The following is a 27,913-nucleotide window of genomic DNA, read 5'->3' as shown; positions in this document are numbered from 1 at the left end:
ATCCCCGAGGACAACAGGTACATTTCCAAGGAAGAAAAAACTAGAAGCCACATCTCCCTCTAGTGGTGAGGGGGGAGAAAGATTTCATTGTAGAGATTAAGGATGCTGGGCTAGAGACTCAATTGTCAGACTGTCCCTGCAAACCAACTTGCCCTGGCCAGATAGGTCAGTTGGTTAGAGCGGGCACCCGATACGCACAGTTTTGGGTTTGATCCCCTGACAGGGCACATACAAGAACCAACCAATGAATGCATAAATAAGTGGAACAACAAATCTTTCTCACGTCCTCGCTCCCTCTCAAACCAATAAAATTAAAAATTTGTCTGGCCAGTGTGGCTCAGTTGGTTGAGTGTCGCCCCATGCACCGAAAGATTGCCGGTTTGGTTCTTTGTCAGGGCATATGCCCAGGTTGTGGGTTTGTCCCCCTAGTGGGGTGCATATGGGAGGCAACTGATAGATGTTTCTCTCTCACATTGACGTTTCTCTCTCCCTTCCTTCCTCTCTAAAATCAATAAAATATCTTTAGAAAAGGTTAAAAAAAAAAAAACCCAACTCATCCAACCTAATATTACAGATGGTGCAACTAAGGTGCAGAGAACAGAAGGAATCAGGCCAATGTCACACAGCTAGTCTGGAGCAGTTAGTTAGATAGAAATTGTGTTCCTGTGTCTTACCTTTTGTCAGGCACTATGCTGGGTGCTTGGGGTACACTGGGATGGAGGACACAGTCCCTGTGTTGGGCTTAGTTGTGTCCTACCAATACTCATATGCTGAAGTCCCAGCCCCCAGTACCTCAGAATGTAAGTCTACAGGCTTTTTGGGGACCCACAAAAAAAATCTCTGAATACTAAAAGTAAAATAATTGGCTCTAATATTTTTAAAATCTGCATAATCAAAATTAGTATGTTTAATTGAATGTCTGCACACAGATTATGTTGACTTCATTCATTACATTATATCATTTCCATAAAGGTGGCATTTGAGCCTGGCCGGCGGTGGCTCAGTGGTTGAGCGTGGACCTATGAACCAGGAGCTTGATTCCTGGTCAGGGCACAGGCCCGGGTTGCGGGCTCGGTCCCCAGAGTGGGGAGTGCAGGAGGCAGCGGATCGATGATTCCCTATCATCATTAATGTTTCTATTTCTCTCTCCCTCTCTCTTTGAAATCAATAATAATATTTAAAAACAAAAAAAGATGGCATTTGAAAACAATTTGGGTTAGTTTTCTCCCTTTGAAATAAATTCCCAGTGAGCACCTTAGTACTCCTGAAAGTCAGTCAACCACAAATTAGATGAGGTACTGTAGCCATTGCCCCCTGAGGTCTTTTTTCTTTTATTGATTTTAGAGAGGAAGGGAGAGAGAAACATCAATGGGGAGAGAGAATCATTGATTGGCTGCCTCCTGCACCCCCCTACTGGGGGGAGTTGAGCCTGCAACTTGGGCACGTGCCCTTGGTCAGACTCGAACCTGGAAACTTTCAGTCCACAGGTTGACGCTCTATCCACTGAGCCAAACCGGCCAGGGCCTCCCTGAGGCCTTGAGGGAAGCTCAGGACGCAGGTCGCTCTCCCGGGGTGCGACCTGGGCCTCGGTTTTCCCTTCCAGGAGGCACGTTTGCAGGGGTGACCGGGGCAGCCGGGAGCTAAGCCCTCGGCGCCCAGGAAGAGCTGGGTGGAGGCCGATGTCACCGTCCCCTTCCCCCCGGCACCGCCTCTCGCTCCATTCCGCACCGGCAGAGGGGGCGGAGGTCCCCACGCTCGGCCCGCGCCCCCACCCCCGCCCCCGGTCGCGCGGCCTGTCGGGCACGCGGAGGTGCATTGTGGGGCTTGTAGTGTTGAGCCGGGTGGGTGGGTGGGCGCGGCCGCAGCAGTCGCAGCGGGGCCATCTTCGGCGGCCGCTGGTTCGGCCTGCGCCCCGCGCCCCGCGCCCCGCGCCCGGCCCGATGGCGCCGCGCCCGCTGAGCCCCTTGGTGCTGGCGCTGGGCGGCGCCGCGGCCGTGCTGGGCTCGGTGCTCTTCGTTCTCTGGAGGAGCTACTTCGGCCGCGGACGGGAGCGGCGCTGGGACCGCGGCGAGGGCTGGTGGGGCGCGGAGCCCGCCCGCCTCCCCGAGTGGGACGAGTGGGACGTGAGTGCGGGGCCGGGCATCTCCGCGCGAGCGACGGGAGCGCCTGGGTCCAGGGCTTGGGGCCGCCGCCCGCCGGCGCCGGGCGGGCAGCCGGGCCGTCGTGACCTGTGGATCTGAGGAATGGGTGGGCCTTGGGCTTTGGGGGGGCGGCTTCCCCGCGGGCGGTGTGGGGGCCACGCCGGCCCGGCGCCTGCGCAGTGCGCGCGGCCCGGGGCTGTCGTGAGGCCCTCCGCCGGCTCCGCGAGCCGGTGGCCCCTTGGACCCGGGAGGGGGCGTAAGGAATTCGCCGAGGCCACTCAGGGAGACCTGCGGAACGGGGCTGGGGATTCGGATTCCAAGGGGCGCGCTCGTCCCGTTGCACCAGGCTGTGCCCGCTTGCCCTTGACGGGGGGAGGGCGGGATGCGCGCCGTGGTGCCTCCGGTCTGCCCCCGGGACGGGCCAGGCTGGAGGGCGAGACGGCCCAACCTGTGCCCCGCAGCCCGAAGAGGAGGAGGACGACGAGCCGGCGCTGGAGGAGCTGGAGCAGCGCGAGGTGCTGGTGCTGGGGCTGGATGGCGCCGGGAAGAGCACGTTCCTGCGCGTGCTGTCCGGGAAGTCGCCGCTGGAAGGCCACATCCCCACCTGGGGCTTCAACTCCGTGCGGCTGCCCACCAGGGACTTCGAGGTGGACCTGCTAGAGAGTGAGCAGACTCCCCCAGCGCCCCCCCCCCCGCCCTCCCCCCACACACACTGTCTCCCATCACCTGAGGGGACCCAAGCCTGGGCTCCAAAATGCACAACTAAGCGCCCCCGTATGAAATTCTTCTCCGTCCAGGGCACAGGATACAAAACTGTCTTCTGACGTGGGGGGTCTTCATGAACAGGCAGCTCCAGCTTGGTCCTCCTGCCTGTGCCTCACGCCAGCAGAAGCCCACATGCCTAACACAGTTACTGACAGCTAGTGTTCTGTAAGCCAGTCATTTGACAGGCACGTGGGCGGGGATGCTGCCTGGGAAATGCATCCTTAGGTGATCTTGTGGGAGCATCATGGAGTTCCCCTATACACCTAGGTGGTACAGTCTGCTACACAACTAGGCTGTGTGCTGTAGCCTGTTGCTCTTAGGCTACAAGCCCGTACAGCTTGTTACTGTACTGAATGCTGTAGGCAACTGTAATGTGTTGTGCTACGATGTCACTAGGTCCGTGGCCGGCAAATTGCGGCTCACGAGCCACATGCGGCTCTTTGGCCCCTTGAGTGTGGCTCTTCCACAAAATACCACGTGCGGGCATGCACTTACAGTGCGATTGAAACTTCGTGGCCCATGCGCTGAAGTCGGTATTTTGTGGAAGAGCCATACTCAAGAGGCCAAAGAGCCGCATGTGGCTTGCGAGCCGCAGTTTGCCGACCACTGCACTAGGTGATGGGAATTTTCCAGCTCCTTCTAATCTAACGGGACCATTGCCATACATGTGGTTCAATATTGGTCGAAATATCATATGGTGCATGACTGTACTTAATAAAATCCTCCCAGCAACTCCATGCAACTGGAAACAGTTATTAGCTTCATTAAGACATGGGGAAACTGAGGCCCAGCAACGGTGACTCTCGATAAGCACCATGCTCCATTGCTTGGTTCTGAAGGGGACTTAGGTTTTCCTTCTTGCTTCTGTCCTTTGCAAGCACTGTTCCCTCAGTCTGGAAAGCCACCTTCCCTTGATAAACTAATACTCATCCTTCAAGATCTACATCAACATGATGTCCTTGGGAAGCCTCCTCTGAGGCCCTTGCTAGGCTTAGGGCTCTCCCTTAGGGCTCTACCTTCTGCTGCAGTATTTACTACATCCCAGCCTCTGAGACAGACAGGTCTGACCAAGCGCTGACCCCAGGCCCAGCCCCAGGCAGGTATCTGGGAGAGCTTGTTGAGTGATCAGAGAGGGTCTGAGCTGCCCTCTGCCCGCGGTATTAGGCTTTTTGGGATCTTGGGAGAGCAGGACAGAGAGGGCAGCAGTACTTAGCCACCTGTGTTCAGCCACAGACTGGATGGAGGGACAGTAGACTTCCTGTCAGCCACAGGACTCGGACCATGAAGACTGGGTGGCTTTGGTGGAGTGCTAGGTAGCGGCTCAGACTCTGAGGGCCTGGCTGTTGGCCTGACTGGGCCCAGTTCTTCTGATCTCAGGCACTTGCCTATTGGTCTGATCTGCCTGCATCTTTCCTCCCTGATTGTAGCAAACATTGATATTCACCTGGAATCTGGTCTTTTCAGCAAGCTGCCCCCATCTCCCTCGTTGGTGCCAGGGACACAGAAAGGTCAAATGTGGGTTCTGCCCTTGAGGCCCACCCTGTCAGGAGAGACAATGCCCCTCTCCTCCAGCCCTGGGAGGAGGGGTTCCGTGTCTTCATGTTCCCCAAGAGTCTGGCCAGTAACAGTGCACCTCCACAGGGTCTTTCAGCCTGGATTCAACCACAGATCTCGTGCTGAAATCCTAGGGCTTTCGCCTCCCAGAACATGCACCTTGCGGTGGTCTCCTACAATGCCAGGCCTGGGACCCACTGAGAATGAGCCTCTGTGGGTCTTAGATAACTCTTCCCTTCCCCCACCTCTCATATCCATTTAATTAGCTTAGTCCTGTCCGCTTTATCCTTGTCTGTCCAGATTCTGGTCTGTCCACTTCTCCCCACCTCCACCACTGCCTGCCTAGTCCAGCCCCAAATCATTTCAGTACAACAGCCTCCTTGCTGGTCTTCCTGCTTTCGCGTCTGTTCCAGGTCAGCCAGTGGTATCTTTCAGATCAAGTCACTCTCAAAACCCTTAAGGGGCTCACAGCCCCACTCCGGCCTTCCAGGCCCCGTGTGGTTCAGCCCTGGCCAGGCTTGCTGGTCGTGGCTTCCCCCTCCCTCAGCCACTCTGGCCACCTTCTGTCAGTGTGCTCTTCCCTCTGCCTGGAATACTTTTCTCTGCCTCTCCCATGGCTAGTTCCTTCTCATCAGCCCAGACTCAGACCACATGCCACCTCCTTGGGGAGACTTTCCTAGACCCCCAACCCAAAGGCACCCCCATAGCCACTTCCACTTTTTCTGTTTTATTTCCTTCCTTTCTGAAATCTTGGTGTTGTTGCTGTGTCTGTCCTGATTGCGGAGGGAACCCCATGAGAGCAGGGCCCCTGCCTGCCTCACTCACCTCTGTTTCCCCAGCACCCAGATCAGTGCTTGGCACCTAGTAAGCACTCAGTAAATACTTGTTGAGTGCCTGCTATGTGCCAGGCATTGTGCTGAGGGCTTTGGGGGGATCCAGAGGTAAACAGCTCTAACTCTCAAAGAGCTTAGAATCCACAAGGGTCAGAATTCTAACCAGAAACACCAGGCTGCAGGGTGACCAATGGGGACTGTGCAGAGGTACAGAAGGAAAAGGAAGGCAACCCACGTTAGGGGTGTATGTGGGCAGCCACGTGGTAGGACTGAATATGGCATTTCTGGGGGAAGAAAGTGGGGTGACCAGACCGAACAAAAGAAACTGGATGGAGAATGGCTGTGCACAAGCAGGGTAGGGAGTCCTGGCTTCTGACCACAGCTGCTGACCCAGGAGGAAGCCAGGAATTGGCAGGAGGCAAGGCAGCCCAGGAGGAAGAAGTGGAGAGTACTATTTATTGAGCACCTACTATACACCAGCCCTCAGAACAGCATTGTATATGTACCTTTGGGTTTTGCTGTTAGGTAAATTTAGTAGGAGGAGACTAATATTTGAAGGTAGCAACTTGTCCAGGGAGAGCCAGCGCTCAGGCAGAACTAAACCCAGGTCTGATTGGCTCTGGAACCTGTGGTCTTTTCCTTGCTCCTGGTGGGTGAAGCCTTGGGAAGCTGGATGAAGGTGGGGATGGGGCTGTCTGTAGAGAGCCAGGCCTAGGGAGGCTCTGAGCTGGCCCCTGCCTCTCCTCAGTCGGTGGCAGCCAGAACCTGCGCTTCTACTGGAAGGAGTTTGTGAACGAGGTGGACGTGCTGGTGTTCATGGTGGACTCGGCTGACCGGCTGCGGCTGCCCTGGGCCCGGCAGGAGCTGCACAGGCTGCTGGACAAGGACCCTGACCTGCCTGTCGTCGTGGTGGCCAACAAGCAGGTGAGCGCCGCAGCAGTCTGGCTCAGGTCAGACTTGATCCACAAGTGGCTGGGCTGGGTGGGCGCACTGGAGAGGGATTCAGGCCCAGGCCCATGACTAGAGCCCTGGCGGAGAGCCTGTCCCCCACTCGTCTGCCTCTGCTCCTTCCTCACCCCATATCCCCATCCTGTCTGCCTTCCCTGCTGCCTCCCTGTCATTTGTCATCCTAGAGGAGTGAGAAACTAGATGCCAGGTGTGGCTTTGAATGACATTTTCATATTATGCTTCTACTGACCCTCCAAGGTATGAAATACTAGTCCCATTTTACAGACAGGGCATCTGAGGCTCAGAGAGATTCTGTCATCTCCCCAAGGCTGTTCACATTGAAAATAGTGAAAGTGGGATATCTAACTCCAAAACCTGCGCCTTTTCACTCTGCTATGTCCTTGCGACTTCTGGCTCTGATCAGAGAGCTAAAGCTGGGAAGGCGTGGGAGATTAACGAATAAGTCTAATAACAACGAGCACTTGTGTGCGTGCTTACGGTGCACCAGGCACAGTGCTGAGCACCTGACAACCTGACCTCGCATCAGTCCCACAAAACCCCACGACAGGCCTTGCTGTTGTCCCCAAGTGCCCAAAGTTCTAGTTGGTAAGCGGCAAAGCCAGGACTGAACTCAGATCGTCCTCAGAGACCCTGTTAACCACTACCCATACCTCTCCCAGGTGCCAGAGCGGTGCCTTGGGCCCAGCCGCCCTCGACCTAAAGTGCCATTCTCAGCACCAGGTGAAACGGCCACAGTATGGAGTCCTGAAATATCTCCTATGGCCTGTGCCCATGTCCCTGTGTGTCATGGGACGTGTTTCCAACCTGTTTGGAGAGAGGCCTGCGTCTTTGACCTCAGATTCCCCCTGCCTTTTGGGAAATACGTGACATTTATAAACAGGTAACTATACATCCTCGTCTGCCTGGGACAATACCCACTTATGCCTGTTATTCTAGTATAATTATTGGTAGTACCCACTTTGAGTCTTAGAAATACCCCAGTTTGGATGATGAATTACATCATCCTCCTACATATAAACTGTAATTTATAGCAATTTTTAACCTACAGGAGACAACACTGAAGGTCCCAGCATTCTATGAATCGCTCCAAGAAAAATCATTTTAATCTTAAGCCAGGCTTGAAATTACAATGTACCCTCAGCAGCCACATTCTGCAGTGGCCTCTGACTTGTCTGGAAGTGAGCCCACTCTAGATCTCTCACTCCTGAGTTTAGGACACATCTGGAATTCCTGGAAGGGTCCTAAGCTTGGGCATCACACCAACCTGAGTTTGAAATCTGGCTCTGCCAGTTGTTTCCTTGACAATGACTTCACCTTCTCTGAGCCAATTTCCTCATCCGTTGGTTTAAACTGTGAGAATTGAGTAAGACTTGGTGCCTATCACATTGTCTGATGTATAGGAAGTGCTACTTCTAACCACAGTGGTTGATGATGATGAGAGATTAGTACAGAGGAAAGGCAGAGATGAGGAAGAGTTTACCAAGGGGTCCAGAGGCCACTCTGGGAACTTGGGCCCCAGGGTTCCCTGAGGTAGCTCAAGTTTATTTCCTGGTGGACGAGGCTGGGTGTTGGGATACACTGTGGCTGTTCCACCAGGACCTGAGCGAGGCCATGAGCATGGTGGAGCTGCAGCAGGAGCTGGGTCTGCAGGTTGTCAACAGCCAGCGGGAGGTCTTCTTCTTGGGGGCCAGCATCGCCCCTGTGGGACCCGGATCTGAGGACCCTGGCACCGTGCACATCTGGAAACTACTCTTGCAGCTTCTCTCCTAGGCTGGCACCACCTGCTCACCCACCAGCCCTGGGAGCCTAGTTCTGCTGCTCCTGCTCTTCATCACTGGCCTGGGCCTGGGCCTGGGGCAGGAGCTGCGTGGCAGCACGTCCCTTCTCTCCTTGCCTTCATCAGAGCCAAGAACCACACAGAATCCTTCCTGGTGAGGTGGCCGTGGGGCCGAAGTGGGGTGGGGCAGAGGGTGGGCTCAGTGCTCCCCTTCCTGCAGGTCCTGGGGGTTGAGGAAAGTACTCAGTCAGGCTGTTCCCTCCTGGCAATTTCATGCCCCTCCTCACAGACAGGTTCTAGGCAGGACTCAGTGAACCCTGGCTCTCAGTTCCACATGGTCCCCCAGCCCCAGCTCTGCCCATCTAGCTTGTGGCTTTGACCAGTCTCTTCCCCTCTGGCCCCGGGGCCATCATTTTAATAGGAAGGTGATTTCTGTGTTTTGTGTGGGGTTTTTTTTTCAAAGTGAGAGATGCATTTCCCAGCATCGGAGATGTGTGAGGACAAACCTGGAGATCCTAGCAAGGGTCTGCAACCTCCCCGCTTCCCCAGGCTGAGGCCCGGCCGCAGCCTCTCATGACTGCAGAGTAAGTGGTGTTCACCCCCAATCAGAAACACTGAATTTCCCCACCACGTCTGGAGACAGAAGCTGCTGCTCTTGTGTGAACTATGCCGGCATCGGGCTTCCGTAAGTGGGGGAGACCAGAGTTCCATTCCTGAGAAGACTGAAGACTGTCCACCAGAGCTGGGCCTTGATCTAGAACTGCATTGTGATTATTTATTTATAAAAGGAACAGGCCAAAGATTTAGCCTCTGTTTCTAGGTGCTGCTATCAAAACCCCAGATGATTGTCATGGAAAATCTGGATCTTTGAGGAAAATGGCTGGAATCATTAATGACAGTGATAAGTTGATGCAAGTCAAGGAGCCAAGCTGTAGCTCCCCCGCCCTTTGATATAATGATACCAGGAGAGTTCACACTGATCCACATGAACTGTACCTCCATCGGTATGTCAGATCCCTTCTGTGTAGATAGCAGAGGACTCTGGGAAAGGAAATTTCAATCGTGTAAATCCAGGTAAAGAGATGGGATGTAGCAACCAGCCAGTGGGGTAGCCTGGGGCATGTTGCTCAGCCTCCCAGACCCGTGGGTGCCCAGCCACAGCAGAGTTGGACGGAATTTCTGGTGTTCTCGCCCGTGCACATTCCATGATTCTCTTTCCAGTGACCAGCCAGTTAAGACCATTTTGTCTCTGCATCGACACTTCTCTTTCATGCCGGCAAGAGGAGCCTTTTGTCTGTCAGGGTCACTGAATAACCAGTGGCCACAAATGGACTATTTTTTTTTTATCAATTGTTTGCTTTTTCATTGAGAACAGAGGTTCCGTGCCTTCCTTTCATTTGTTTACTTTGTGCTCAATCCTTCAGCTGGTGTGAGGAGAGGGGAAGGAGGGAGGCAGAACTGAAGAGTAGCTCGCTCTGCTCTAGGGCTTCGGATTGACTTTCTGCATTAAGAAGGGACTTGTCTGCTTTTATTTTAAACAATTAAGGAACAGCTTGGATTATAGAGTAGCCTCTGAAACTTTTCTGACAACTTTTCACTTCTGTGTTCTATGAACCCCACCTGGATCCCAGTGCTTGAAAGTTACCTTTGGAACCAGTGCTGGTGAGGGACCCTTTCTCCTCAGAGATCTGCCTTTGGTCTATTGAGTATCAGTCCCTATGTAGTAAGATTTTTAAAGGCCCTAGTAGGGAGAGGTGAACTTGAATAGAGTTCAACTACATGTAGTTGAGGTACTTTTAAAGACCACTCGGAACCGATGGGTCCCAGTGGCATCAGAAGACACTGCAGAGGAGCGCTGAAGGGCCAGCCTGCCACCACTCTGATGCTTGCATGGAACACAAATGTTCTGTTGGCCTATGGGTGAGCCTCAGCACGCCTGTGGCTGACAGCTGTGCTCCTGTTGGAGCTGCTGGGCCATACTCGAGGCAGAGTGCCACCGGGCCCATGTGCTCTGATTTCCAGGACCTGATTGGGCAAAGCAGAACAATAGCCTTTCTTAAGGACAGCTAGCTGCCCAGCCGTGTGACTGATTCAGGAGCCAAATAAGTGCTTTTGGAAACCAGGCATTACTCAGAGCTATTCATCTCAGTGAGGTTCCTGAGCTAGTCTGGGTGACACTGCTCCCACCACTGCCCTGGCTCTACAGCTCCTGACCTGTCTACACATGGGAAAGGGTAGGAGGTGTCCAGGCCAACCTGGCCCCGAGCTGGCCCATGTGGATGGTCTGGGCAAGAGGGCTCTTGAGGCTGCCGGGACCACCACCTTGGACGGACTGCCCATCCCAAGAAGCCTCTAGCACCTCTTGGTGCCCACAACTGCCGTTGTAAGCTTGCGCTGATGCAGTGGAGCCAGCGTAAGACGGGAGGGGACGGAGTCAGTCCTCACTGCTCCCCCACCCCAACCCTCCGCGGAAGTGCTGATGAAAACCTAACTCTGGCCTGTCTGCCTGAAGGAAGCGTCAGGTTCTCCATGAAACCTTTCCATTTGCCTTTGAAAAACTTTGTTCTTATGTAGTTTAGTAGCAACTGCCAACATCTCGCACCAGCTGCTGAAGCTCGCCTGTGGTGTGGTCCTCGCACAGCTGCCCGACCTCGGAGCAGGGGCACTGAGCGGTGGGCCTCGTGCTTGCTCTCTGCTCACACGTCCTCAGAGTCCTTTCTAGTAGCTCTGAAAAGGGACCCTCCAACTTCTCATCTGCTGCCTCCAGGAGACGGGGCACTAAGGGACAAGGGGAGGTTTGCCCTCAAAGATCTGGAAGTGAAGGGCCTTGCTGTCCTGCCTGTGCCTTGTGCCCAGGCCCACAGGCCACCAAGGGTGGACAGCAGAAGAGCTAGTGCTGGCGGTGTCTGAGGTACTACACAATAAATACCAAAAACGGTGTGGTTTCATTGGAATTCTGGTTTTGAGGACTGTTGGGTGCTTACAGTCTCAGTGAGGGACAGCTGTAGAGGGTGGTTCCAGAACACTTGCTGTGATAGTTTGTCAACAAGTCCCGGTCCCTGGGCTCTACAGCCCACATCGGTGGGTGGTAAGGAGCATCAGCGTTGGTCTCAGTACCTTCTGGGGAGTATCCAAACCTTTCCCCCACTCCTGACTCTGGGATGTCAGCCAGGCATGGAAATGGGAGCAAGGATACCTGACAGCCTCTGTGCCTAAGGTCAGAATGGAGGCCATTCCCCCAGCATTTACAGGCAAGGTCCCTGTACTCTAGTAGGGGACGGGGGGACGTCAGGCAGATTAAAAGGCAGCTATGCCAGGATGATTGCTAACAGGAAGTCTGGGCATGGGGACTATAGGACACTTACCCAGCTCGGGGGCAGGGGATAATAGGGAAGGCCTCCTAAAATTGGCACCTGAACTGTAAAGAAACAAGGTCAGGGGCAGGCTAGTCTAAGGCCTGAACTTGGGATGCTGTGAAGGACTAAAGTTATGAGGTCAAATAATGAAGGCCCTCGAGCTCTGCCACAGACTAGATCAGCGGTTCTCAACCTGTGGGTCGCGACCCCTTTGGCGGTCAAACGACCCTTTCACAGGGGTCGCCTAAGACCAGCCAGCATATCGGATATTTACATTACGATTCATAACAGTAGCAACATTACAGTTATGAGGTAGCAACGAAAATAATTTTATGGTTGGGTCACAACTTGAGGAACTGTATTTAAAGGGCCAGAAGGTTGAGAACCGCTGGACTAGATCCTAAAGGCAGCGCCTGCCATGCCTCGTGGCCAGTCACTGCTGGAGTCTATGTAGCCTGAAGGTGGGTCGGGGCTGCCTTCAGAGGCCAAGGGGGAGAAGCAAGTGAAAGCCGAGGCTCAGCAGTTGGAAAGACTTCGACCCCCCACCCCTAATGCCCAAAAAGCCCCAGTTTCCTTTCATGTAAGATGAAGATAAAACCACACACCTCACAGTTTCATGTGAAATAATATAAAAACCTTCTTTCCCAGAGCAGCAAGAAGAGACATTTTAGGGGCTTGTAGGAGAAACAGAATTTTTCTATGGTTCATAGCTGAAGACAGACAAGAAAATGCCCAGTGCCCAATCACACTCTGCCTGTGGTCCTGCTATGGAGCAGTGACACTCCTCATGCTGCCCAAACCAGGCAGGCCTGGCCCCGAGAATGGGGTTTGGCCAGCCTCTGTAGCCACACCCCCCTCCTTGCCTTAAACCCTGGCTCCAGCTTCTCGGGTCCAGGAGGCTTCAGCCCGGGGCAGGCGTCAACCAGTCACGCAACCTCCATCGCATTCTTCTGCAAAGAATGAGCGAAGGCTTCCCACTCCGCTGGGTAAAAGCGCTTATAGACGTTAATCTTATTCCGAATCTGTTTTGGGGTATCTTGATAATAATTCTTCTCATCCCGGGCCATAGCCTAAGAAGGGAGAAAGGCTACTTGAGGGATGGATAGGCAAAGGTTCAAACCCTAGCTCTGCTGGAGGTGGGCCACCACTTCCTGTCCCGGAGGTTCAGCTTCCTCACCTCAGAAGCCATGGTGTATGTGGGGAAATGGAGGCAGATGCTGCAGGGGCCAGCTGAACAGCTCATGCTCCACCCACAGCCAACTAATCTCACTGGCATGGGAGGGAGGGGGGGAGGCCAGTGTAGCCCGATCTTTCCATGTTTAACAGAAGCTAAAAATAAGGACTTTTATTTAAAACCTTCCATAACTAAAACAGCAAGTAGTTCAAGTTCTTTGTAAGTCCCATGCAAACAAACCAACATATCTGGGACAGCCACTCAGTCTGTCTCAGCTATTAGCACTGTCAGTAGGGTTCACTGCCAGAGTCTGTCTGCCCTATTTCCGCGCAGGAAAAGGCCCTAAGCAAGCAGACCAGACCACAAATGGTCTGCAGTATCTTCCCAATGGGCCCAAGTGTTGCTCTCCGCCGGGCCTGAGCCACTCACCTTGTAGTCCTCCCCATGGTTCTCCACCATGTAGCGTACGTAGTCTATGAGGTCCCGAGACAGCGTATTTCCTTTCTTTTCCGGGAGGCTGGCCTCTGCCTCGAGGTCTGGGGTGAGAAGCCAAGAGACAGGGAATGAGGTGTTGCTCCCTGCACTATTTGAGCTGTCCAGTCACCCCTTTGCCCAGTCCCAAGCTACAAGCGTTGCTACGCCAGCTATCTGATGGACTTGGCCTCCATCTCCATATTTGGTGCTCGAACCTTCCTCTTCAGCCCCTTGGATCCCAGGCTCTGCCTATGACACAATCATTTATCAGTGGCAACTACTTGAAAGGCAAGTCATCTCTTTGGGCCTCAGATGGGTAAAAAAAAGGCAGCAAACTTACAATCTTTACTGAGTGCCAGGTCCTGGGACAGAGATGAAGATACACTGCCAGGAGACAGGGAATGAGGTGTTGCTCCCTGCACAGGACAGGGCTCCCTGCCGGCTCTAAAGAGACCCTCTTTCCTTGAAGTGTTCCAATAACACATGAAATGGAAAGGTCCGAACAAATGAGAACTAGGGTCTAAGGCTGGGCCCAGGCACCTCTGTTCCACTGGAGAGAAAAAAGCCAAGCTGTGGAGCCAATAATGGCTTTGCTTTTAAACTAGCTAGGCAAATACTCCCTATTTCTCATCTACGAAGGAAGGAAAATACTGAAACCAGGTGGTCAAATCTTACCCAGAGTTAAGTGCTAAAACTGCTTATAGTAAAAAATTTTACCGTAATAAGTACACGACTTTATATATGCAATCCAATGCAGTACTTAATGAGAATCACCGAGAAAAACTAAAGATAGGACCTCAAGGAATTCTATATCAAATGTCTGGCCATTCAAATCCTACAGTCACAACTATTAAAAGCCTCAGACAGGTAAGCCCTGGCCAGTGTGGTTCAGTGGTTGAAGGTTCGATTCCTGGTCAAGAGCATGTCCCAGGGTTGCGGGGTTCACTCCTGGCCCCAGGTGGTGTGTGTGCAGGAGGCAACCAGTCAATATGTCTCCCTCACATTGATGTTTCCCTCTCTCTTCTTCTCCCTCGCCCTCCCTCCCACTCTCAATGGAAAAAATATTGAGTGAAAATTAACAAAAAAAACACACAAAAAATCTCAGACAAGTAATAGGAAGGGTGGGTAGAGAATTCCAGAGTATTCTGTCTTCCCTGCAGAATTTATTTTCTATTTTAATATTCAGTTTCTGTGGCCTTTATGAACATGAAATTGATTGGTCATTGGGAAGATTAAATAAGAGGGTGAAATCTCTAAAAATCTGTTCATCCTTAAATTCAGGAGAAGCTGAAATACGAGCCTGAGACTTAATGGGTTTCTCTTCTAACCTCTCGGGCACCTGGCTCATCCTCCCTGAACAGCTCTGACCTCACTTCACACACTTGAGTTTAACCAGTAGACTGCATGTCCCAGCCGGAGACACAGCCCTAACGGTGTGAGCCCTGGACCAGCTTTTCTTCCCTCTGGTCCTGGCTTCTCTTCCTGCCCTTCCAGCCCTGACTATGCTGGATGGTGACCCGAGGAATGTGGCCAGCACCCACCATTCAACACATAGGGCTTCCGTACGAGCTGCCGTCTCTCGTCTACGTCCACCTCCATGGCCTGGACCTGCAGAGAACAGAGCCAGTGAGACCAGCAGATGAAGGAAGGATCCTGGGTGAGAGAAACTTCTAGAGGCGCTTGTCCATCCCAGCGCCACTGCATGACCCCTAAGAATCCCGGCACAAGGTCAGGCAGGAACAGATGACAAGGAGAACCAATACCCTGGAGGTTTCATGATTCTCAGAGACTCGAGCAAGCAATTCATAGCAAGCCTTGTCTGCCCACTTTGTTGGATGACAATCCAAGGAACCACCACAATGAGGGGAGCCACCTGACAGCGCTGGGCTGCAGCCTCACGTCTGTTCAAGAAACAGCAGCGCCAGTTCCCTGCAGGAAGGGATACAAAGAAACTTGCCTAAAGGCAACGGGGCCAAGTCAATCAGTAAATCCCTTTATTAGGTTAACTACTTATTGGATTTTGTTGGGGGAAGAGATAAATATACAATACACCACCAAGTGCTATGAATTAAAATAACGAGGGACAAAGTAAAAAATAAGTAAATAAATAAAATAACGCGGGACAGAAGTTCCTGAGTGGGAGAGGTGCTGTTTCTTAAAGGGGTGGCCCAGGAAATCCTTCCTCGGGAGAAATTGGTCCTAGGAGACGCCTCAGAACAAGGATAATTGGAGGACTTGGGGGAAGATGTAAGGGAAGTAAGGGACAGGAAATGGTAAATTCGGGAAAATACCACTGAGATGCCAAGGGACACAAGTTAATTTCAGAGGAAAAAATAAGTGGAGAAGCTCCAACCCGGGCCCAGTGTGTGCTGGGGGGAGGTAGAGGGAGGGAGGAAAGGGACCCGCAGCCGGTCGGTGAAGGCGCCGAGGGCTGTGGGGTCGCAACCCCGGGCAGGACGCGAGGGAGGCGACGGGCGGGCGTTCGGAACCCGGCTAGTTACGGCGGGGCGGGGCGGGGCGGGGCGGGGCGGGGGCCAAGCCAGTACCTTTCTCTTACGGAGGGGCACCGCCTTATTGGGGTCCATGGCCAAGCCCATCTCGGCCAGGTTCTGCCGCACAGACTTGGTGTGGTCCCAGGCATGTCGGATGTGGGAGCTGCGGGAAAAAAGGGAGAGCGCGGAACTGTCAGCTCGCCGGCCGTGCCCGCCAGGCCCGCGGCCTCCTGAACCCGGGCCCCTCACCACTCGATCCGCGGGGCTGCCTTCCGTCGAGCACTCCGGTTCAGACGCTTCCGGTTAACACTGTAACCGAACTTCTGCCGCCGGGTCTTCCCCTTGGCCTTGGGCATCACGCCGACCACCGCTCAGGCAACTCAGACTCGGCGCTTCACGCTCCCAGAACCTCGTGTCGTGTAGTGGACGCCTTCCGGAAGCTGCGCGCACGGCGTGGCAGGCTTTTTGGGAAATGTAGTCCTCCCCAGAGCGACACAGTGCTCTTACTACAACTCCCAGAAGGCAATGAGAAGTTGCACATGCGTACACTATTCAACAAATCCCCCCGCCCCTTTCATGACCAGGAGGCGGGGCTTAACGTCCAGTTTTCTCTTCTCGCTGTTGCCTGGGACACCGCGTCTCCTGGCCACGTGACTCCCGAGGCATCCTTGGAACCATCGCAGCGCCCCACCTAGCACCTTAGCCTCTAATTCTCCAGTCTGCAGTGTTCTTTCCTCCGTGTCCCGAAGCTGGCTCCTCCCGCCTGGCAGGCCGTGCTTGACCTCAATTGTATGACCCTCTCCCTCTGGGCCCCATCCCTTGCCCAGGTCCAGAGTTAAGTCGAGCTGGACCCACGACCCAGCTGGTGTCCAGTCTTTAAGGCCAGCCAGGCCTGGCCACCCTCTAGGAGGAAAGACACGCTCTGCTTGGTTATGGCAGATGGGAGCGCCTGCTTGGGCCAAGGAATGTCCAAGGAGCAGTCTGGTCACTCCTCATCACCATTGTCTGATCCTTGCACGGCCCTCAGTGACAGCGACGTCACCGGGGGCCAGGTTTGAGCACAAGCACCATTTTAAGCAGGCGCAGAGAGGGTAAACTGAGGAATAACGTCATTCCCTGAGCAGGGACCCTGTGCTCAAGCCCCTCTCTCTGGAGGGGGTGTTCAAGGCCCGTTGCCCAGCGCCTGGCATACGGTAGGCTCTCAACGTTTCTCGAATGAAGAACCGCATCTCTAAGTTGTGTGCGTCACAAGCGGAGCAGGCACCCGGAGGCGAACCCAAAGGGGCCTGCTCCCGGCTCTGCAGCGGTGCGTGCGTCCCCGGGGACGCTGAGTCAGAGCGGGCACGCGCAGACCCGGGAGGGGAGGGGGCGCAGACCGGAGGCGCGCGTTCTGGGGAGCGGAGGGGAGCATCGTGGGGAGAGGAGGGTGCGACGAGGGGAGGGGGGATGCAGGAGGGGGCCCTGAGCCGCTGACGTGGGCTGGGGTCGGTGCGGCTGGCTGTGGGAGGCGGCGGCGCGCAGCGACACCGTGTCCCCAGCGAGGACGAGCGAGCGCCGCGCCCGCACCTCCCCGCACTGCCCGCGCCTTGCGCCCGGTGGAGAGGCCACCGTCGTGAAGTCGAGTCGCATCCTCTCCAGCTCTTGCTGCTCCTGGAGCCGCCATGGCCCCGACCCTCTGGCTGCGCGTCAGCCACATCCTCCGGCTCGCCTGTCTCCTGCACTTGGCCCCAGCTGTGGTGGCCGCAGGTAAGGCGCTGCGCGGGCCGGCACCCGCCCTCCCAGAGCCGCCGCGCGCCCAGGGCCTTGCCGGGAGCCTGGGCTGCGGAGCTGGCGCCGTGCGCCTTGCGTGCACCACCTCCCCTCCTCCTCCTCCCCCCGTGAGACCCTCTACTCTCTCCCTCCCTTCACCGTTGTCCCCAGAAGTCGCCTCCCCACTTGAGGGGGCTCCCCGCGCCCCTCGCTTTGTGCTGCCACCCATGGATGGGCCCTGCGCTGCCCTCGGAACAGTGCGCGGTAACCCGCGAATCCATCCCGATGCTTGGGGACCTAGTAGCTGATGGGGGTGGGGGGACGGTGCGCGGAGACCGGGTATGTGCGGGGTCCGCCATCACGTCACAGCCCCCCAGGGAACGCAGCCAGGTTGTCCCCGGAACAGCATTTTTGCTGTGAAACGTCTCCTTATCTGGAGAGCCTTTCACCCGATTTGTGTTGGTTTGGGGGGAGGGATGCGATTTAAAAGCCCAGCCTCCATTTCCTCTCTGGGAATATTTCCAAAATGGACCCCGGGTAGGTTCCGCGGGTTCCACCCCACGTCCCTGGTCGCTCCTCCACCATCTACAACGCCCCCCCCCTTGGTCCCCCCCGCCCCATGTCAGCACCAAATTTTCGAACTCATTTTTGCGACGAAAAAGCATTGTCCAGATTAGAGAGTTGTTGGGGAACAGTTGGGACGGTTATGGGAGGGGGTGTTAAATATTACCTAACATTTTCATTCACTCCCACCGCCCCCACCCCAACCCCACACACAATTTAAAAGAATGCGAGAGAGGAAGGCAATTCCGTGCAATGAAAGCCATAAAGTAAAATAAGAACTTGCATCTCAGGGATGAAATAAGGGAATTCTGTGCTTGGTCAGGATCACCTGCCTCCCCCCAGAGATTCAGATAGAAATGGGATCTTGTCTCCATTAGGTTTATGCGTCCAGAAATGATCAGTGTGGCCTAAATCACAAAAAAAGGTGAATTAATTATTTGGAAGTCATGTGTGGTTCCCAGACTGGCCTACTGTACCCATGATATGGTCAAAATAGCTGGGAATGGGGTTGGGGAAACCCACAGGGAAAAATAGAGGCTCGGATGCCCATTCCACCCTCCTGGGGTCTGGGTCAGCCGCATGGTGTTGTTCCTATACCAGGGGTTGAAATCAGAAGTCTGTGCCCTGGATGTCAGTGTGTTCTCCAGACTTCAGAGGTACCCAGAAGTGTTTGGGGCTGTCTACATGTGCACAGTGAAAGGCTGATGTAGCCATATTCTAGAATGTTCAGGGCTCCACACAGTGTTGTCAGAGAAAATGTGTTGCTCCTGAGGCTTGCTGGTGGGTGTTGCTTTGTGGAGTTACCACTTGGCCTTCTGCTTTGGCCCTTTCAGCTTGAGGTCTCTCGGGACACCTCTGGTGCCCTCTTAGCCAGGCCTTGGCTGCTCTGTCACGCCGACTCTCAAACTTGCAAAGATAGATTTCGATGGGTAGGGTACCGGGACCTGAGCCTGGTTCCTTCAGCCAAGCCTTCATGGTCCATTTCAGCCTGAATGTCCTGGAGACTTCCCAGAGCCCCCAGGAAGAGGGACAGCATCGCCCAGGAACTGAGAAACTTCTGCTTTAAATGCTTAATGTCGGCCCTCAGACGGAAGGGTCAAAGACGTATCGCCATGGCAGGCTCCGTCCCTGGCCCTGGTCAGGGCATGAGTGTGTGCAGGAGGCAACCAATGGATGTCTCTCTCACAGGATGTTTCTTTCTCTTTGACTCTCCCCTTTCCTTCCACTCTCTCTAAAAAAATTAAATGAAAAATATCCTCTGGTGAGGATGAACAGCAACAACAAAATGCGTAAGAAAAAATGCCCTTGGAGGCTTTTTGTATCTGCACAGGTAGGGGTCTCCCAGGAGCTGTTCCAGGGTCTGCCACAATGTTTGCTGTAGGCACAGCCCCTCGCTTTCATCCCTCCTCCCAGCTGAGCCCGCCCTCCTGATTCCATCCCCCTGGCAACGGATCTGCGTCTTGGTGCTGACATGCGCCGTGGCAGGTGCCTGTCCCTGCAGATGCTGCCAGCCAAATGTCCCTGCCCCCTGCCAGCCTTGCTCTGGCCCACACTCCTTGCCCGGGGGTGGGCAGGAGCACAAGGGTGAGGGAGGAGATGGTCTGTTATCTGAGCACCTCTTTCTGCGCAGTCCAGCCGCCTCCCAGCCAGAGGGAGAGAGACTGGAACTCGGCCTGTTCTGCTGTTCTGCTCCCTGACCACAGGGAGTGGTGTGATCCCAGGGGGCTCAGGGTCCCTCAGTGTAAAATGCACCCCGCATCTTCTTGGGGCAGCTTCTGCCACAGCATCTGGAAACGCACCCCCCCCCCCCCGGGCATGGGTGAGGGGCATTTCGTTGGACATGTGCGAGTCCAAAGGAGTGGGCAGCGATGGGCACTTCTCAGCAGCAGCTGCCAGGGTTCCTCCTGCGACTTGGGCCGGCAGTCTCTTCCCGTAGCTGAGATGCAAGTCCAGGAGGCTCAGGCCCAGGCCGCGCACAGGCTCTGTGAGATACTAGTGCGTCTGGGACACTGGAAAGAGCACGTGATTTGGAGTCAGTCAGGCCCGGGGTGGAATCCCAGCTTGACAATGAACTCTTGGGCGAGTCAGGTGAGCGGCCTGGGCCTCAGTTTCCCCACCGGTCGAGTAGAATAATAGAAGGCAGCCCAGCCCAGAGGGTGGCAGTGTTGTTGCTTGCCATGTCCCCTCCGGAAACGCAGTTTTTGTTTCTGGGCTCCTAGGCCTGTATGAACTTCACCTCGTCACCGATAGCCCTGCCACCACGGGGGCAGAGGTGAACATCACGGCGAGCCTGGTGGCCAGTGACAACGGCAGCCTGGTCCTGCCCACCGACCCGCACTCCTACCGCTTCCACTGGGTCCACAGCCCGCTGATGCTCAAGGGGAAGACGGAGGAGGCGTTCAGATCCACCATCCGCGCCGTGGGCAACGTGCCTGGGGACTTCCCCATCTCCGTGTGGGTCACCAGCGCCGACTGCCAGATGTGCCAGCCGGTGGCGAGGAGCCGCCTCGTCCTCTCCATCACAGGTGGGGGCCTTTCCTGCTTGCTAATTGGCCTTCAGACTCTGGGTGCAGGGAGACATCCGGCCTGGCTAGTAATGACAGAAATGCACACTAGACCCCTGACTCCTCTGTGCTCAGTTGAGTTAACAAAGGATCAGCCTGGCCCACGTGGCTCCGTGGTTGAGTGTCGACCTACGAACCAGGAGGTCATGGTTCCATTCCAGTCAGGGCACATTCCCGGGTTGTGGGCTCCATCCCCAGTGTAGGAGGCAGCCAATCAATGATTCTCTCTCATCATTGATGTTTCTCTCTCTCCCTCTCTCTTGAAAATCAATAAAAACATGTTAAAAACAAAACAAAAACAAAGGGTCAGAAAATGGTAGTACCCACTGCTGGCAGGGCTGTGCTGAAACGGGCACTATAAAAGCACCCGTTGCTCCTGGGGGCATAAATAATACAACCCCTTGGAGAGCAGCGGATCAACATAGAAACATTACTGTTCATTTTCATTCTCTCCTTCTCCCCCACTGCCTTCCCGCCTTCCAAAAGGTCCCTGCTCTCTTGGAATTGACAATCTCTTAAATAACTTATCGTCAGGAAATAACCCTCCATTTGTGTAATGCTTTATGCACAGAGGTGTTCATTGTGGTGGTGTTCATAATAGTAGAAGATATAAACAAGCTAAGTATGCAACCATGAGGGGAATGGTTAAGTATATTGACATATTTTGTGTAATGAATAATAATGACCTTTATATTGAATTCCTAATGTCCTGGGAGAACACTCATGCTTGCAAAATTTTATTTATTTTAAAATATATTTTTATTGATTTCAGAGAGGAAGGGAGAGGAGAGAGAGATAGAAACATCAATGATGAGAGAGAATCATTGATCGGCTGCCTCCAGCAACACCCCCACTGGGGACTGAGCCAGCAACTCAGGCATGTGCCCTTGACTGGAATCAAACCTGGGACCCTTCAGTCCCCAGGCTGACGCTCTATCCACTGAGCCAAACCAGCTAGGGCCTTATAAAATTTTAAAAAGCAACACAACCCAGCTGGTGTGGCTCAATGGTTGAACATCGACCTATGAACCAGGAGGTCATGGTTCGGTTTCCCTCAGGGCACATGCTGGGGTTGTGGGTTCGACCTCCAGTAGAGGGAGTGCAGGAGGCAGCTGATCAATGATTCTTTCTCATCATTGATATTTCTATCCCTCTCTCCCTCTTCTTTCCTCCTGAAATCAATAAAAATATGTTTTAAAAAAGCAAAACATAACCAGTTTGATCTACTGTGTTTAATATGGATATACACACGCACACACAAATACTTCGCAATTCTTCAAAAATGCCAACAATGGTTGTGTGTGAGTGATAAGAATTTTCTTTTCATTCTACTTTTCAGCATTTTCCAAACGAGCACCATTGAGCACCCCTTACTCTTTGCTTTTGTGCTGGGGGCGGGGAGGGGGATCAGCTCTTCAATTTTTTTTCTTTAGAGAAGGACACAGAATGGAGGTCCCACCCAGCCCAGCACATTGGGTGTAGAGATGCGATCAGTAGAGCTGCTCACTCTTTAAGGGTCCTCCAATGCCGTGAAGTATGTCCCAGAAGGCACTTTCGAAGCCTGTGCATTTCCTTCTGATTCTGGGCATCTTTTGGGCCAGAAAGTTCTGGGCCTCACTGTTGAAAGGGGTGCAGGAAGCTATGCACGTCCCACCTGCTGTGGGTCTTCAACGCCGTCTACACAGCAGGCACCATGACTCGGGGGATGTGCGCCGGTGTGCAGTGACCAGCAGGGTCCCCTCTCGGCACCCCCCAGCTCTGACAGCTGGAAGGTCAGGTAGGGGGGCGGCTGCTCCGCCTGCAGGCCCCTGAGGTCACTCCTGGCTCTGCCCTCCTGACACCTCCGTGGGCCCACCCTCCCTTGGTCTCTCTCTCTCTCCCAGAGAACATCGTGGGGAAACTCGTCATCACGCAGAACGCGTCCCTGCCCTGGCCCAGCACCTATTTCACCAAGACACTCCTTAAAATTTCCTTCCTCCTCCACGACCCAAGCAACTTCTTCAAGACCGCCTCCTTTCTCTACAGCTGGGACTTCGGAGACGGGTATGTCCTTGCCCCAAAGCCTTGGCCCCTGGTGGTGGCCCCACTGTCCCACGCAGGGGGCCCTGGACTGTCCCGCCTTCACGCATTCACTCTCTCACACTCCAAACTTTCCTTGAGCACCGCTCGCTGACAAGCTTGGGGTGCGTGGGGACCGTGGTGAGTCTCCTGGGACCTGCCTCGAGGTGCCTGCAACTTAGCAGAGGAGGTCACTGGTGCCCCAAACAGTTCTTTGAGGAAGGCCAAGGTTGGCAGGACTTTCCTCCATTTGACTTTGGGGGGACCTGTTCCAGCTTCATTTCTCCATACTCCTCCTCTCCAAACAAGCCAGCTCCAGGGGGCAGGTTGGGGAGTGAGCCCAGGCAGCCCACAGGCACCCCAAGTTCATGCAAGGCTGGTGCTCAGGGGAGACCCCTTGCCCACTTGAGTCCCCCGAACCCCTGAGCCTGCGAGTCCCATGGGGCGAGGAGGGTGGGTGGGGAGGGCTCCTGAGCCTTCGATGAACCTGGGAAGCGGCGTGTGGGCTCTGAGGTCTGATGGCCTCAGCCTAACAAATGTCTGTCCGTGAGCGATGCTGAGGTTTGGAGGCGGCTGCCGTGGCGACAGGTTTGCTCGTGAGGCCTGTCCCTGTACAGCCACCTGCCTCTAAGAAGTCACGTGAGTCACTTCTGTCATCTGTCTCCTCCCTGTCACCTTACAGCACCCAGATGGTGACGGAAGACTCTACTGTCTATTATAACCGTTCGATCATGGGGACCTTCACCGTGAAGCTCAAAGTGGTGGCGGAGTGGGAACAGGCGGCGCTGGCTGCGGGGAAGGGCATCGTGCAGAAGACGGGGCACTTCTCGGGCTCGCTGAAGCTGCAGGGTGAGTCCGGGAGGTGTGTGTGTGTGGGGTGGGGGGGGTGCAGGTTCAGTGCTTCTTGTTCCCCAGCCTCATTGGCCTCTGGTCAAGGGCACAAGGCGACCTGGACTGCCTCCGTCTAGCGCACGGGTAGGAAACACCGAAAGCCGCTCTCCCTGGCTTTGGCAAGAGGGGCGCTCACACAGCCCGGGCCTGGGAGCCCCGAGACATCTGTCCTTAGCCACCAGGTTTAACGGGGCCCTCTGCCTTTCAGAAACCCTTCGAGGCATCCAGGTCATGGGGCCCACTGAAATTCAGGCCTTCCAGGAGATGACAGTGACCTTGAACTTCCTGGGGAGGTGAGTGAACCCGAGTGCACTGTGTGACCTGTGGCCCTGCTGCTCTCTCGCATAGATGTCCTGAGCCTGCTCCATATCCTGAGGGGCCCCAAGTCTGGGGGCTCTTGGAGGGCCAGGGCCACCCAGCCCCTTGGCTGTGCTATGGGAGAGCTGTGGGCACAGCTCCATTCTCGGGGTACAGGGGAGAGGGCACTGGCCTTTTGGGCTGTCTGCAGTGTGGGCATCAGGGCAAAGGCCAACGAGGGACCCCTTCATGAAAGGCCCTCCGTTTGTGACTCGGGCCTGCTTTCCAGTCCCGGAAAGCAAGCCATCCTGGGTAGGACGGGGCCCAGCTCTTGGCAAGAAAGCATTAAGCTGAGAGTGTAGTAAGCGACAAGACAGGGAGAGGCCGGGGCGTTTGCCCACAAGGGTGGACAGAGCTGCAGAGGGCAGCAGCCAGGGCTCTCCTGGGGAAGACCAGTTCCCTCCCCGACAGGACAGGTTCCCTCAGAGGGAGGGAGGCAGGGATGGAGGGAGAATGAGCGAAGGAGGAGGACACGCCGTGGGGCTGGAGGGAGCTTGTGAGGCCTTCAGGAGGCTGTGGGGCTTGAACCTGGAGAACGGCTGGGAAGCCAGGGGCTTGGCAGCCTGATTCTCGTGTGTGTGTTTTACACGAGCCTGGGGTTGTGTGAGATGGGAATTCTCACTGGGCGTTCCTTAGACCTGCGGTTCCCAGCTCGGAGCCCGTGCTGCGCAGGCAAACGGCATGAAATGCCCTCGTCCCCTTTAAACCGATCACAAGCCAACTTACCCTTTCGGATCCTCCTCAATGCCACCTCCTCCGGGAGGCTTGCCCAGCGCGCCCACGCATCACTGGGGCATTTATTCGGCCTCTGCCAGCAGTCCGAGCAGGCTGCTTGCCTCACGGCATGGAATGCCCTCGGGGTCCCCACCTCTATCCGCTGCTGCTCCGCAATCTGGAAGGTGTGAGGCCAGGACCGCTGGGGGTTCTGTCTGGAAAGGACATGGAGTTCCTGGCCACCTGGCCTTCCTTGGCCTTGGTCTGTGCCCACACTCTTTGCTGAGCCTTTTCTGAAACGCGGCCCACATTTCCCTGCAGCCCCCCTCTGACCATGTGCTGGCGCATCAAGTCCGAGTGCCTCCCGCTGGAGGAACACGAGTGTCGCCCGGTGTCCGTGGCCAGCACAGTTTACAACGTGACCACCATCATCATGGACCCTGGGGACTACTGCTTCAGCATCCGGGCCGAGAATGTCATCAGCAGGACACATCAGTACCACAGGGTCCAGGTGTGGCCCTCCAGTAAGTGACACCTCCCTTCTGCTTCAGAGCCTCACAGGCAGCAAGACCCAGCCACCCTGCCACCAGCCCATGCTGCTCATGCCATCAGCAGCCAGTCCCTCCAACACTAGAATCACCAATAACCCTAGTCGTCAACCAATACCATTGACGACTGCCCGTACCCCCTCCCACCAAACTGTACCAGCGCCACCAACAGCCAGCTCTAGCACCGTCCATTCTAGATGGTGCTTCCCTCTGACCTGTCCCCGTGGAGGTGGGGGGCCGGTCTTCCCCAGGAGAGCCCTTGGAGGGCTGGGCCTTGGCTGCTGACCTCTGCAGCTCCATCCACCCTTGTGGGACAACACCACCCTTGACACCACCACCAGCAGTAACAACAGCCAGCTCTGCACCACCAGCCCAGCTGACCAGCACCGCGACCACATGCACTGCCGACACCTCCCAGCAATGCCCAGAACCAGCGGACAGCTCTGCAATTGCTGCTCCCTTCAGCACTGCCATTAACACCCCTCCTGCCAGGCCCAAGCCACTTGGACCAAGGCCACCACTGCCATGGCGCCCCAGTGTCTCAGCTCTCTAGCTGCCACCACCCTTGTCACCAATGTCCCTTCCACGTTACCAATGCCACACATGTCCCCAACATGAACACTCCCACACGAAATGAGCCACCATGATCCCCATCTTCTGTTTATCCCCATCTCCCCAGCACGTGACCTCTGTAATGGCACTGTTGGGATGCATGTACATAAGAAAAAGGCTTCGGTGGGGTTAATTTTTCTCTCCTGCTGCGGCCTCCTGAGAGTTAGCATTCAACACTGAATACCTGGGTCCATGACTTCTCCCTTTCTCACTCCCAGGAATCCAGCCAGCTGTCTTTGCTTTCCCCTGTGCCACAATTATCACCATGATGCTGGCCTTTATCATGTACATGACCCTGAGGAATACTACTCAGCAGAAGGACATGGTGGAGGTGGGTGCTAAGGAGGGTGGGAGGTTGGACCTCTAGGCCCTGAGAGGATAATGATGGAGAAGTTGTATGGAGAGACATGGGGGCAAGGCCAGAGGGCTTAGGAGGGTCTGGATCCAGTGCAAGACCCTGGGGCTGGGGGAGATGTGCCCAAGAGGCATCCATAGACCAGGCAAAATTGTTGATTTGGCTTCTTCCCATCTGACTTAGCTCTTGCCTGGCAGCTGTGCCCAGGAGCTAGTAAGGGAGAGGGACACTGAAAGAGGGAACCCCAGGAAGCAGAAAAGCCCAGGACACAGTGGCATGCTGTGCGGTGCCAGAAAGGTTTTTGTGCGTGCTGCCACTAGGCAGCTGAGCTCGTAAGGCCACCTTAATGGGGCTCCTGGTGGGTGGGTGATTGACCCATGGGGTTTTGTTCATCATAGGTGGCTGATTTTGACTTTTCCCCCATGTCTGACAAGAACCCAGAGCCACCCACTGAGGCCAAGTGCTGCCAGATGTGCTGCGTGCCCTTCCTGCTGGAGACCCCGTCTGAGTACCTGGAGGTCGTCCGTGAGAACCACGGGCTGCTGCCACCCCTCTATAAGTCTGTCAAAACTTACACGGTGTGAGCACTCCCCACCCAGCCTCCGCTTTAACTAACTGCCAACTCCACGCTTTCGGCAGGTGGTGCATGCCACCCAGCAGGAGGGGTTCATGTGTGCGGAGCCATCTGCCCTGGCCAGCCGTCCATCTGTACAGTCCAGCTGCTGCCACAAGCCCCCTCAGTCACCATCCCCCAGCCATCTGTCCATCTGTCCAACCCAGCCACCGCTGTAAGCCCCTCTCAAGTCAGCCCCACCCCTCACCTTTGAAGAGGCTGGGTACCTCCTCTCTCCAGGTGTGCTTGGCTGTCCCTACCTGATCCTCCCATGTTGGCATGTCTGCTGGCCACGTGTGGTTTGAGCTTTCCTCCCCCAGGCACCCCTGTCTGGGTCAGAGACCTAGGGGGAAGGTCACAAACGATTAGGGATACGTCACAAAAGGTCATGCATAGAGATAAGCTCGTGCATGCACACACACACACACACACACACACACACAGGTCACACAGATATCTCGGATGATCTTCGTATTCAATCAGTTGCTGGGATGTACCCTGAATTAGAACCAAGATGAAATCTGATCTCCTCTTGCCCCAATAGCTCCTGGGCCTGGTCCGTCCTTTTGTGAGTGGTTTCTGCAGCTACCTGGTCCCATTCTAAGGACGCCTGTCCCCTGCCTGCTTACCGGGGGCTGGGAAGGGGCAGGGCTAATACTGGGTGAGTGGGAAGTGCTTCAGAAAAGCACTTTCTTCTACTGAGACTCTGTTAACATCCATTGAGGAAAAGGCCTTGAAACAAAAGAGAAGTCGAGCGGGTGGGGACTTGGGATCCCTGGGAGGGGAAGGTGGTGTTGCCGCCCAGATGTCCCCAGAGGGGCCTTGAGAAGGAAGAGGCAGGACTGGACACCAAGCCCTGGCCTCTCCCCTGCAGCCCGGTGGCTGGGGCCGGCAGAGAAGAGGGAGGGAGCAGGTTATGGGTGCAGAGGAGAGTCACGAGGCCCCAGCCCACCGTGCCAGGGGTGCCAGGAGCAACCTGGGCCTGTTTGGTGGGGGGAGGGCAGGGCGTGGGGGCCGGGCTCTGTTGCTGTAATCGTTTGCTCTCAGACTTTGCACAGAAAACACAGTCGTGCAGCTCATCCTCATGAAACACTGCCATTGTTGCTGAATAAAGCTCGCGTGCTCTGAGTATAACCACCCATGCGCTGGGAGGCCGAGTGCTTTCTTTCCCACGCGTGACCTTGGAGTGGTTCTTGGCTGTGGCAGGATGTCCCTGGCGTGTTCTCTGGTGAAGTGGTCTGGACGGAGCTGCTGTCTGGGGCCTTGGGACCGGGCCAGTGATTCTCAAACTGCTGCTCGGGCCGCATCATGATGAGGGTCTCTCGGAGGTGGGTCCAGGCGCCCTCGGGTGAC

General features: G+C 55.2%; 3 protein-coding genes across 8 annotated transcripts; 2 read left to right on the top strand and 1 right to left on the bottom strand.

Moving 5' to 3' along the window:
* Nucleotides 1–1,919: 1,919 nt before the first annotated feature.
* ARL10 (ARF like GTPase 10) lies at nt 1,920–15,403 on the top strand. 5 transcript variants are annotated; one of them, XM_070414357.1, is made up of 5 exons: nt 1,920–2,123; nt 2,603–2,804; nt 6,042–6,217; nt 6,922–7,142; nt 8,021–10,993. In XM_070414357.1, exons 1-5 carry the CDS (start codon nt 1,941–1,943, stop codon nt 8,070–8,072), a joined length of 834 nt encoding a protein of 277 aa, XP_070270458.1. In that variant the 5' UTR covers nt 1,920–1,940; the 3' UTR covers nt 8,073–10,993. The 5 variants fall into 5 exon arrangements, with proteins under 5 accessions (XP_070270458.1, XP_070270461.1, XP_070270459.1 ...); XM_070414360.1 differs by lacking the exon at nt 8,021–10,993 and adding an exon at nt 7,859–7,943; XM_070414358.1 differs by lacking the exon at nt 8,021–10,993 and adding an exon at nt 7,311–7,850.
* NOP16 (NOP16 nucleolar protein) lies at nt 12,197–15,963 on the bottom strand. The gene is made up of 5 exons (XM_070414363.1): nt 15,785–15,963; nt 15,590–15,698; nt 14,585–14,651; nt 12,999–13,105; nt 12,197–12,465 (listed from the first exon to the last, which is right to left on the bottom strand). The coding sequence occupies exons 1-5, from the start codon at nt 15,889–15,891 to the stop codon at nt 12,322–12,324; spliced, it is 534 nt and encodes a 177-aa protein (XP_070270464.1). The 5' UTR covers nt 15,892–15,963; the 3' UTR covers nt 12,197–12,321.
* A 658-nt stretch (nt 15,964–16,621) lies between these two features.
* TMEM130 (transmembrane protein 130) lies at nt 16,622–27,699 on the top strand. Of its 2 annotated transcripts, XM_070414355.1 has the most exons (9): nt 16,622–16,728; nt 17,174–17,281; nt 20,068–20,373; nt 22,296–22,455; nt 23,153–23,319; nt 23,570–23,654; nt 24,754–24,956; nt 25,811–25,923; nt 26,346–27,699. In XM_070414355.1, the coding sequence occupies exons 2-9, from the start codon at nt 17,197–17,199 to the stop codon at nt 26,529–26,531; spliced, it is 1,305 nt and encodes a 434-aa protein (XP_070270456.1). In that variant the 5' UTR covers nt 16,622–16,728; nt 17,174–17,196; the 3' UTR covers nt 26,532–27,699. The 2 variants fall into 2 exon arrangements, with proteins under 2 accessions (XP_070270456.1, XP_070270457.1); XM_070414356.1 differs by lacking the exon at nt 16,622–16,728 and having other exon boundaries at nt 17,020–17,281; nt 26,382–27,699.
* Nucleotides 27,700–27,913: the final 214 nt, after the last annotated feature.

The sequence above is a fragment of the Myotis yumanensis genome, unplaced genomic scaffold (assembly GCF_028538775.1).
Source record: "Myotis yumanensis isolate MYYU_CA2020_CCGP unplaced genomic scaffold, mMyoYum1.0.hap1 SCAF_5, whole genome shotgun sequence".
NCBI classification, from domain to species: Eukaryota; Metazoa; Chordata; class Mammalia; order Chiroptera; family Vespertilionidae; genus Myotis; species Myotis yumanensis.
The sequence above is the reverse complement of the archived record's forward strand: the minus strand, read 5'-3'. Positions and strand labels throughout refer to the sequence as shown.

Bases quoted from the DNA above. Each gene is read 5' to 3' on its own strand.
- ARL10 (XM_070414357.1), top strand. From the start codon at position 1,941: ATGGCGCCGCGCCCGCTGAGCCCCTTGGTGCTGGCGCTGGGCGGCGCC. The intron at 2,124-2,602 runs GTGAGTGCGGGG...TGTGCCCCGCAG, and splicing joins CCGAGTGGGACGAGTGGGAC to CCCGAAGAGGAGGAGGACGA. The intron at 6,218-6,921 runs GTGAGCGCCGCA...TACCTCTCCCAG, and splicing joins TCGTGGTGGCCAACAAGCAG to GTGCCAGAGCGGTGCCTTGG.
- NOP16 (XM_070414363.1), bottom strand. From the start codon at position 15,891: ATGCCCAAGGCCAAGGGGAAGACCCGGCGGCAGAAGTTCGGTTACAGT. The intron at 15,699-15,784 runs GTGAGGGGCCCG...TTTTTCCCGCAG, and splicing joins GCAGCCCCGCGGATCGAGTG to CTCCCACATCCGACATGCCT. The intron at 12,466-12,998 runs GTGAGTGGCTCA...CTCCCTTCTTAG, and splicing joins ACCATGGGGAGGACTACAAG to GCTATGGCCCGGGATGAGAA.
- TMEM130 (XM_070414355.1), top strand. From the start codon at position 17,197: ATGGCCCCGACCCTCTGGCTGCGCGTCAGCCACATCCTCCGGCTCGCC. The intron at 17,282-20,067 runs GTAAGGCGCTGC...CTGGGCTCCTAG, and splicing joins CCCAGCTGTGGTGGCCGCAG to GCCTGTATGAACTTCACCTC. The intron at 20,374-22,295 runs GTGGGGGCCTTT...TCTCTCTCCCAG, and splicing joins CCTCGTCCTCTCCATCACAG to AGAACATCGTGGGGAAACTC.